This window comes from Egretta garzetta, unplaced genomic scaffold (assembly GCF_000687185.1).
Source record: "Egretta garzetta isolate BGI_Z169 unplaced genomic scaffold, ASM68718v1 scaffold713, whole genome shotgun sequence".
Taxonomy (NCBI): Eukaryota; Metazoa; Chordata; class Aves; order Pelecaniformes; family Ardeidae; genus Egretta; species Egretta garzetta.
In genome coordinates this window covers 914,931-926,203 of record NW_009259104.1, presented here as the reverse complement: position 1 = coordinate 926,203, position 11,273 = coordinate 914,931, and the positions used below count along the sequence as shown (strand labels likewise).

At 41.2% G+C, this 11,273-nt stretch overlaps 1 protein-coding gene across 1 annotated transcript in view; it reads right to left on the bottom strand.

Annotated features, from left to right (window-relative positions):
* The window catches only part of BMPER (BMP binding endothelial regulator), a 153,784-nt gene that overhangs the window by 63,151 nt on the left and 79,360 nt on the right, over positions 1–11,273 (bottom strand). Inside the window, exons 7-10 of the mRNA XM_009635303.2 lie at positions 9,369–9,468; positions 5,924–6,033; positions 5,147–5,287; positions 2,765–2,869 (exon numbers count right to left, since the gene is read on the bottom strand). Of these exons, the coding sequence (XP_009633598.1) occupies positions 2,765–2,869; positions 5,147–5,287; positions 5,924–6,033; positions 9,369–9,468 (456 nt within the window). The remainder of the gene's footprint in view (positions 1–2,764; positions 2,870–5,146; positions 5,288–5,923; positions 6,034–9,368; positions 9,469–11,273) is intronic.

Below are 11,273 nucleotides of genomic sequence, written 5' to 3'. Positions count from 1 at the left end.
ACCAGGACTGGACACATGCTTAATAGCTTTGCTGGATAGGGGCCAGCGCGTACCGCACCTTGCAGGCTGACGCTCCAGGTAACTGAGAGAGGGAATATCCGTGTGGAGTCAGGGGTCAGAAAGTAAGAAACAGAAACCACAAGCCACAAGGCTCACTAGAAGCCCAAGGAGGACCAATTTTGCTATAAATGTGACAGGAGGAATTGAATTTGCAAGATGTCTTGCCTCCACTGCAGATGAAAAGAAGCTAACAAGACACTTCCTGTAATTACTGATACAGGACTAAATGCTCCAAAAAGAAAGGAATAAAAGAAACAGAAAAATGTGCCTAGCCCTATGAAGAAAATTAAAGAAATAGCGGAAACAGTCTTCAAAAATATGTCTGCCTGCCACCAACACATTGAATAATACAAATGGCTGCACAGTATTGGAAATTTCTGCAGAATTACCACTTTGAAACCATCCTTTCAAGAAATAATTGACCCAAATCTATGTTGATAAATTAAATAATATTGCTTCACCAAAAAACCCCACAACATCATGCAAAGAGTATTAAGACTGCGTGCTAAAGCATTTAAGTCAAGGAATAATCTTGTAAGTTCCTTGTGAATCTTCAATCCTTTCTCACTCAGTTGTGTGTATCATAACACAGTTTTAATGAGATAACTTTATGTGGCCTGACGCCCTAAGGGACACTAAAGAGCATTTTATTCCACAGCAGTCTTCAATAGTCCGTAGAGACTACTTATTGCCAGAAATTTTGTGAAGAAAGAAAAGAAATAGAGTTCACACCCCTACAGTTTGCAGAGACAGCAGCATAACTCTGTGCATGATACCCAGACTTTCAGTATCAGAATCACTAATATATCTTTATCTTGAATAATGTGGTGTGTTTAATAAATGTTTATAGGTTTGTGACAGAATATCTCATCAAAGAGAGTGGAGCGCACATGAAAAGTAGAAGATTTAAATTGATTAGTGTACATTATTTGCTTTAAAATTACTTGGAATAGGAAAATAAATCTCACTCTAGAGTTTACATTCTTTCTCCTACTTTTCCTTCCAGTTTAGCTTGGAAGAGCAGAAATGTAGTGTGTACCTGTAGAGGAGGGTAAGTTTGCATGCAGCTTGCTGTAGACTCCATCCTAAGGTGGGGATCAGGCTGACTGGATAGATACTGGAGGGAATGGTGCTGCAGGGTAGCAAAGCTGGTCTTTTCAGCCCTAAAGAACTGGACCTTGTCTGAGGACTCAACTCAGAGGTCTAGGGCAGTTTAGGACTTCACCTTAACCTTGGAGCAGGTTGTGTAGCAGCGCTGAATGAGTTTGTCGGTCAGTCAGTTATGCTGCCACAGGACTGCAGATGGTGAATTTTTACCCACCATTATTTTCATTTTAGAAGCCACTTCAACTGATCATCTCAGTGCTCAAATTTATACATGGTTACTGCTGAAGTGGTGTATTTCACTTAAGATCTATATTAAGCCATATTAGTTTTTTGATCTCAGAAGCATCTTAAATGTTTGAAACGCATCAGCATAGGGAAAATATGAGATGCAGTGTGTGCCAGGTTCTCAGCCAACAAAGAATTTGAAGAGACCTAAAGGGTCCAAGCTCTCACCTCCTGCTTATAATGTGAATGGCCTGAACAAACCTGACTGCCATGAGCCACATCAGGTTCCCAGAAGAGCAGCTCCATTTGTTCACACTTCCTAAGATGTATGCAACATCTCATGTGAGGCCTGTTAACAGGCAAACTTCCCTCTGCAGTGAGTGCCAGAGTGACAGGAAAGGGATGTCCCCTCTTCTGAGGAGGCAAGCATCACTCTTGCAGCCCACTGGCACAGCAGAACAGGGAACGCCAAGGTACAGGCTCTGTATTCTACCACCGCTTCTGGCTGTCAAAAGTTCACACATATAAAATTTTACAAACTAGAGTTTGTCATTTAAAATTTTATACCTAGGTGTCTGTGACTCATATTTTCCCCCCTGGCTTCCAGGATGGAGAAGGAAACACTGAGAAGGTGTAACGCTAACGACTTGGCTCTCTCTTCTGCAGTTCTGTTCAAAGATCTGCCCCTACATGAGGTGCTATTCAGAGCTCCCTCTTCTGAAAACTTGAGCCATTAAAACAAAGTAATTTGTCAGTGACAGAAATCCAAGAAACAAAGGCTGACTTCAGCTCGAGGTTTCAAGTAATGCTAATTTTTGAAGCAATTAAGTAAAGTTACGATCACACCACTCTTTGAGTTCGCTTCAGACTTTCGAATAAAAATACTCAGGCTGTAACCTTAGAGAAAGCGGTGTGGCCTGATTGAAATAATTTGCTTTGCTTTGTCTAATTTACATTTTCAACCAAGTATTAGGCCTCATATGCACTGAGATATGCAAGTACAACAACCTGCTATGGCTTGCCTTAACAGTATGCATGCTCTTGAAATATTAACACAGTCATCTCACCACTCCATAAAGCTATTAAATATCTGTGAAAGAGATGTTCCAGTGCAGATGCTTGGGACAGAGAAAGCTAAAAGGAGGAGGAAAAGAGGAGCACAGAGTCTTCAGAGCAAGGACTGAGGTGGGAAGCCCATATTCAGGGTAGCAGTAGCACACTTGGGGAATGCCAAACTAAATTAATATGCCAGAGGATCCCTTCGTTCCAATCTGCATGCCCCACTGCCATGCACACATTTCTAAGGAACACTGAAAAAGATAATGGAGGAGAAAAAAAACAGAAGAAAGCCCTGTTCTTTTAAGAAACTCACATGAGGACAGCTGCTGACTGGAATGCACTGCTTCTTGCGACACTCTGTCTTGCCTTTCACACAAGCACAGATGGTGCAGTTCACAGAGGACCACATCTCTCCATCCTGCAAGAGGGAACATGATATAGTATCAGCTGGGGTGGCAACAGGAAGCTATTTCAGCAATGTATCATTGCACAAGAAAGGATGACTTTCCCTGTTGGCACTGTGTCATTGTTTAGTCTAAATTATTTTAAGGTGTCTGTCCATGGCCAGTCAGATTAAAGACAAAGATCAAATTCAGCAGGGTTTTCTTCCCTTTGGCCTTCTAGGTCGGAAATTCATTTTGAAAAGGCTAAGCAAATCACATTTGCATTTTTTATCACTGTCCTGATTATTTGCATTGTTTTCTTTCCAGTATGTGTCTAAGATGTGATCACACCTACCATAAATTTTCATTTAAGCTCACATAATTAGAAAAACCTGATTCATTGGGTTGAGTGATGTCTTTAAGTTGTTGCACGTGAAAGTATTTGATTAAGATGTCAGCATATAGTGAATTTATTCCCAGATGCAGCATCATTTTGACTTAGAGTAGGAATGGTCGAATAATGAATTCTAATTTAGATTACTTACAGCACTTTCACAGATACTTGATCTGCTAAACATCTGAAAATGTTTAGAAGAGTTACAGTGCTGAACTTCTCAAATGCAAAGACGGTCTATGTATGGCTCTTAAAGTATTAGGTGCAGAGCAAAATATGCCTCATGGTCTTTTCCCCACTTACTTGGGAAGGATTGCTTGTGGAACTGCCCTGGCTCCTTTTTACGTAGGGTTGCATTTGCCAAGTGTGGTTCCTAAAACATTCTGTCTCACCCACTTACAGTCTTGTGCTAGCCCACTTAGAGCCAAAATGTGCATGTTTTCTGTTTACAGGGCTGCTGTGAAGGAAGGGTGAGGATAGACCTGACAGGAACAGGCAGTCCAACCAGACAGCTGTGAACAATTATGTGCCCACCTCAACATGAGGTTCTGACCAGAGAGAAAAACAGACTAAATCTGAAATGCCAAGATGCCTAACTTATTCAGCGCAGCATGCTTGGTCAAAGGCTGCCTCTCCCCCATCTTTTATTTCCAGGCCATGTTACGATTGCCTGGTTGTTCCTGATGCAGCACATGTTCTTGTGGGCCTCTAATGACCGGTCTCCCAGTATCTGCTAAGGTACCAGAATATATCACAGCTGATTGAATGTAGCTACCTCAATTTTTTGTCTCATAGCTGGTTTTGCATAGGACTGGAAAACCACGTTCGCTGTGCCCATTCTAGCTGTGTTAGACCATTAACTTCAACAGAGCAACACTGGATTTACCTTTTTGCACACGGGGCCAGAAATGGGTGTGCTGTCTCGTTATTTTTTCTTACTGCATATAATACTTAGTAATATAATAAAATCTTCACAAGAAGCAGAATATTTTAGTTGGGTGCCTAAGAAGCAGTCATTTGTTCCCGAAGCACAATAGCACCAGTGTGAAAGTGCCAATCAGATGGAGTATAGTCTCAGCATACAGTAGGTTCACATGTAATTTCCAGAATAAACACTTCAGCTATGTACACAAAAGATGGAATAAATGGGAAGCAATTCTGGCTGAGCAAACCAACTATTCACAAAGGATTTAACATTTGATCTGATTCAAGGGTCTCTTAATTCACAGATGGCCCATGAGGTGACAGAATCTTTTTCTGACACAGTGTGAAAAAAGCCGCACCACTTGGAAAAACAAACAGGGCCTCAGCAATAGCAGAAGTATTCTGCAGGGAATCCCTTGTGATTTGAAAACATTGGGTGAGAGTGCAGTAGGTAACAGTTATCACATGACTATCCCGCTATAAGATGTCAGGGGTGCTGTCCTTAGCAGAGATGTGAAATGTAGCAGATCAAGATGAGTAACTTTCAGCCAAGACGAACCTCGCGCAGCTCCTGTTGGCTCAGCTATCAAAGAGACTCTTTGGCTCAGCAGATAAAGCCTACATACCACTCAGAATAGCTTCTCCATGGATATCTGTGTTTGCCTGGGAAAGCAGAGCATTACTATCTCTTACTAAAAATGCATTACTTGTCATGAGACAGCAGCTTGAATCTCTGCGTACGGAGAAGGAGACAACATGTCATATCAAGGAGGAACTAATCTTTAACTGCCATGTATTAGCAGAATTTACACAAACTGAGAAAAAAGATAGCAGATGGCATGTATTGCAAAGCTTTGCCTCTGACTTGTTCCATCATCAACTAGGATGGTGAGGATTCTGCTAAAAAACAAGCCACAATACTAATTTACAGTAAAGTCACGCTGTTTCAGCTGTTACAATGGTATCTATTCTTGAGCCACACCTGAAACTTTACCTGGAAGATCTTATTGCCAAACTTGCACACTTTCACTTCCTCAGGAGAGATATATGAGACACAATCCTTGCAGCAGTGCTCTTTTTTTTTATTGCATTCACCGGGAAGCAAGCACCTCTTCTTACATATCACTGTTGAATCCTAGGTAAAGGACAAAAGGAAATAATGAAATCATCACCAAGATGTTTGCGCTCTTGTGTGTCCTTAACGTAACATTTCTGCTTGCTCAGTCATTGCATCCACACAAGCTACAGCCCAACTGCTTTGAATAGGTCAGCTCATAGAAATAAAAATTATTTACTGTATTAAGGGAATCTTTCATGGTCTGTGAAGCTAAAGCCCAGCTCATACTTCTGTTGGCCTGCAAAATCTTACTGATTTGGCGACACTTTCATTTTTTTGTGCCTAGGTGCAAAAGTGCAAAAGTGGTCACAGTCATGTTAGAGGAACTAAAAAAAATCACTTCCCTTCAGCAGAGATGTGGTAATTCACCATTTAGAAACTCCTCTTCCACTGTAATGCAAACTTAAAGAGGATCACATAGCTGTGTAACTTAATTTTGCATCGCACAGACTCGGGCATCATGCCTCAGCTGAGGCAGTCAATAACTTCTTGAACTTTCCTAGCACAACGGCAAGCGCTCTTCAGATCAGATTCTCAGGGACCACACAAGATGCCAAAGCACAACAGTATCAGGGCTTATGGATCCACATCCCTGCAAATTACTGCTAAGCCAGACAACCAGCAGCACCCAGTACCAAAGCACTGTGGACTTACCTTGCACGTACACATCGTGCAGTTGTCATAAATAAATGAGGACCCATTATCATACACGTTGCTGTGAAAGAGGCAGCTTCCAAATGGGAGGTCAAACACTTTCCTCTGTCCTGAATATAAATAAACAGTAATAGAAACAGAATGCGGTTGAAAAGATGCCATATTGTCAACAAAAATAGTAGAGCTTATTGTCACCAGACCAAATTCATGTGCAATGTGTCATTTGCTCTGCCTTTCCATTTTGGTGTGAAAAAAATATGTACTTTTAACAGTTCACTGTTCTTCTAGCACACATTCATCTGTACAAATTCTACCATGGGAGAGAATATAAATATGATTTATGGCATGTTTATATTGGAAAAATCTTTCTTCTCATCATAAAGTGCACAGTGCAGCTAAAGGAATAAAAAGTAAGCACTGCAAACTCTTATGGTAGGCACACTTAAACTAGTTTAAACAGTCTTTAACTTAATGCAATAACTTATCAAATAAAGCAGCCTTAACTGGTTTTAGCATATCTACCTCAGGGGTTCACAGCAGCCAAACTAAATCAACTCAGTGACACTGATGCAAAAAAACCATAGGTGTTGTCTGGTCTCATTAAGATAGCTTGGTGTACCAAGTTCACACAAGGTTGCAAGAAATACAGGCATTTGCATTGTTCATGAGCAGAATGAGAGCAACAGAAGATATTTCATTTCCATAGCCCATAAAGTATTTGGGTTTCATGAGAGCGAGGCAAGGTTTAGAGCACTATACAGGGAAAGCAGCATCAATATCAAATCCCTTCTGAAGCCCTGCAATCTTGCAAGCACTTTCAGATCCAAGTTGTAATACACTTTGCAGCTCTGCAAGCTTCTCTTATTCCTCAGCTTCTTTCGTACTAGGTTATTTTAAACAGGTGACCATTACGATACATAAACACGAGCTCTTTACAAAAACTCACATGAAATCACTATACTTATCTTCCTGGTTTTGAATACCTTCCCCTGTTTACTTCTGGTGGCAGCGACCTAAATAAGTTCTTTTATGAGTGGCTGCCAGTCTCGTGACTTATTTCTGAGCCCTGATGTTAAACAGGCATCAATTCCGAGGTAGGGAACGGCCACTATAAGTACATACAAGAAGTCACTAAGTACTAGGCCAATACGTTAGCTCTCAGACCACCAAGTCTTAGCACGCTGTAATTCCTTCCCTTTTCAATAATTCTTGATAAATGTAGAACAGCTTAAAGGAAAAATGTTCCATTCTCCTCTGAGATAAAAGTGAACAAAAGGATAAGCACACAGCAAAATCCATTGGATTAGCCATCTGTTTTTACAAATCTAATGTTAAAGTAACCATTAAACAAAAGTTAAGAAGTAATTGCTATTGTTCAGTTAGACATGATTTGAACACCTCTTGCAAATTAGCTACCTTGGACTAATCTGTGTTTGCATAAGAAGCCTTCCTTTTACTGAATGTGAGTCTTTCTGAAAAGGCAGGACTCTTGCAGGACTGACATACGAAATCAGTTGAGGATGCTCAGTAGCCCTAAAAAGAACTGATCTACATCCATGCACCACTTACAGGCAAAGCCTAGCCATAATCCCGCCTGTAGCAACACTTCTACTGCTCTATGTGGGGCCAGGACTTCACTCGCATAACTTATGTCAACAAGTGAACAGAAGTCCAGTTCTCTCTCACACCCTCTTGCCATGCCTTGCAAACCACCCAGTGCAATTCCGGGTGGCCAAACCAGTTCAAATAGTTAGTAAAAAACCACCGACAAAGGAGCTACCACTTTAAAAGATGTCGTGGTGAAGATACTGGCTTAATGTTCGGATTTGCTGGCTCATAACCACTTGTTAAACTAATAATTCAAGTCCCAGTAGAGTCCACTGCATTCTTCTAAGCTATATACGCTGAGTATTAGGAATTCAATTGCAGGGAGGTCCTCCACATGATACTTTAAAAACCATGCCTCAGCATCCCTGAAAATGTTTTTTTTTTCTTGACTGCCATGCAGTGTGCTACACATCCCTTGGCTCTACCTCCACTCCAAAACTTTCAATACTTCCCTGTGAACAGACATTATCTAGTCACAGGTATATGACATGCTTTAGAGCGAAGACCACATAAAATGAAAATCATTATTATTAGTGACCTCATTTACAGACATTTCTAAGAGGGGAAAAAAGAACCTGTAGAAAAATCCCCATGAAGCGGTCAAAAATTAAAGCTGGGTTTTGAATGCCTAGATCAAGGAGGGGAAGGTTCAGCTGGGAAAAGCATGGGGGTGGAGAGGAGAAGGGGAGTTTACAGAAGGAAACGAAAAATGTCCTCAGCCAAAATAGAAGCTCAGCATTTGGACTGTTCTCTCCATTTCATTCCTCTACTGTATTACTCTCCGGTGCTGTGGTTAAATGTTCCAGGCAGATATTTATCTGTAGCACTTCTCAATTAGCAAATAAATAAATAAATAAATTCAGGTTTGTTTCAAGCAGTCAAAAACGTCACGTATTATGAGAAGCTGGAACTCCCTATGGCTTGCTGCCTCCAAGGCCAGACCTCTCTGTGCCCTGAACCTAGCCCTGGAAACAGATTTTGGATAGTAGTAAAGATATGGTCAAAATGACAAAAAGTTTCTGTTTAAGAACTGGGACTTATCAGCTCTGAAAATTTTCCAAGCCTAGTTATAACCTCATAGACCAAATTGAAGCTAATTTACTTGGTAGGTGGTAAATGCTCCTTGTTTATGAAATAGAGGGACACATGCTGAGGAACGTTAACCCATGGGATCTGCGGACATGGTAAGAGCAAAATAAGAACTCTCAAAAGTCACTGCCTTCCTTGGTATGACTTGGAAGTACTAGCCCTTCTTAGGGGCCTCTGACTTACTCCTTCAAAATGTGTTGGAAAGACATAATTGAAAATACTCCTGGCTGAAACTGTGATTCCACCTTAAGAAGGCAACCATGAGGCAGACTCCTGGGTCCTAGCCTCTCTGACAACAGCTTTTAAGAATGCAGTTTCAGTCCAGAAGTTTCCTCTGACCTGTGTTTCCTCAAAACCAAGAACACAAATGCACACTAGAATAAAAATATGATAGGGTGAGGCCTTTTTCTTGTGGCAAATTCCAATGAAACATTTCCTCCCACCTCAACCTCCTTCATAAAACATGTGTAATAAAAGAGGGAAACATCTCTATATTTGTCTCTAAGCAAGCCAACTGGTCTATGCTCAAATGCTCTTCTGCAGGTGCTTGCTTAGTACCACCCATCACAACCCTACACACTGACCCTGAGTACCTGTTTAAACCTGTAGATTATGAACTCCACTGAGCAATACTGTTTCTTCCACCTCCCAGAATTTATCAGTATTGTGAAATACTGGTATAAAAGATGCTACGCAGAAACATATCATATTAATTACAAAATTCCCAGGAAAAAAAAAATCCACTCACCTAAGCATTTGGGGCAACACTGTCCAGCAGGAGTGTGACTGAGGTGCTGGGGACATGAGAGAATGGGGCAGACTTCTTGGATGCACTGTGTCCTGCCACCCTGAAGGAAAATAGTTTCAGTTAAAAAAAAAGCAACATGTCAAGTAGATGTGCATACAGACTGGTAACAAGTCTTGAAAAGCTTTACCCAAAGCAGTATTTGCCAACAGAAATTTCTGCCTGCATCAGGGAACATGTACAACTGTCCTTCAACACTTTCTATATTGCTTGCAGAGACCTTGGATTATTATTTTTTGTTCATTCTTTTAAGCAATGAATGTAATAGCTGAAGAAACAGTTTCTTTCTATCTTATTTCTTGGTATGGATATGAGAAAACCAGGGAAAATAAAATCATTATCCATGAACCTTTCCGGATGTTCAAAAAAGTTATTGAGCAATTTTTTACATTATTCTTCACCTCCTGTGCCATGCCCTTCTAGGCTTGTCTGGGACAGGGATTAAGTGCTGAAGCAAGATGAGAGCAGGTGTTCTTCCACTATGTCCATGACCTCAGAAACCAAATAAGCCAAAATCACTTAAGAAAGCACATTCTTGTTAGCCTCTGAGTCCAACTATGCAAACCCAGAAGGTCTGCTTTCTTCAGAGGACTGAAAACCAAGAGGGTATACGAAATTTTGAGAATGAATGTGGGAAAAAAATAGCAAAAAAATGAGCAACCTGGACTGGATAAATCCTGGTGTATCAATGAATATCAGAAACAGAGAGAGGCAAAAAGAACAGCAAAGGCAAAAGCACAGAATATATGTCTAAAATTAAGTTAGTCAAAAGAGATCTTTGTTCTAAATCTACTCTCTTGCCTGATTACTTCACCGTGCTTACAGAATACTGTGTTTAGCTCTGGACCCTCTACCAACACGTGCTCCATATGCTCATGAGAGGTCCAGGCTGTTAAACTTTAGAAATCAGTCCACCTTTGTCTTAGCAAGAGAAGTCAGCCCTTTCCATCTAACTGCCCTGCCTTATTTATCACTCAGAGCTGCAGCTCAGGCTCATCCCCACAATGAGCTTTGTGTTCCTGGATGCTGTGATGGAAGACTTATGAACAGTCTCCTCCCACCTACATGCTGGATGCCTCTCAGGGCTCCCTGGGGAAAGATGGAAAAAGCTGTTCATTTTGAAGAGCTCTGTGCCTGAAATGATGGTATGCCATTCCACTCCTAATGGCCTCAGTGAATCATGTAAAAAGCTTTTACATACGGACAGACCCACATATGTACTACTACACAGAATATAACGTACTGACTGTACCCCCGTTCTATAATAAGTTTTCAGGCACTGAAGTCTACCCGTCCCATGGGGCCACCAAAGCATCCTGAATGCACATGGCTAAGGGCTGCTCGTAATTCTTTCACTGCGGCATGCAGGAACACAGAGTTTATTGTAGACTGAAATGACTGCTCTAAATTAAGGGTCAGGCCAGAAACTTGACAAAATGAAATGAATTCTTCACTGATGTTCCTTATGATGCTCAGGGAATAGCTCTGTGAGAAGACACACAGGTGCAGAATGAAAGAGAAAACACCAAAGAAGGGCTCCCTGAAGCAGTGCCGTCATTCAGTCCGGGGAAAAAAGGCTAAGAGAAGACAAAGTTCAAACTTTGGTGACAATTCAGCAAAAGGGAAAGTAGGGCATGGAGACCTCAGCCGGTCTGGTGACAGGATCAGGGATACATCCATGGAAGAAAAAGCAATGCCGCAACACATGGTGAGCACAGGTCCTTTCTTGTGACTTTGCTCCTGTATTTAATACGCACATATCCTATGCCTCTGCAGAGCTGCTCTGGAGTCTTTGACAGATTGAATCAAAGCTCAGGCTTAGCACATTATTGAGACATTGCCTTTGCA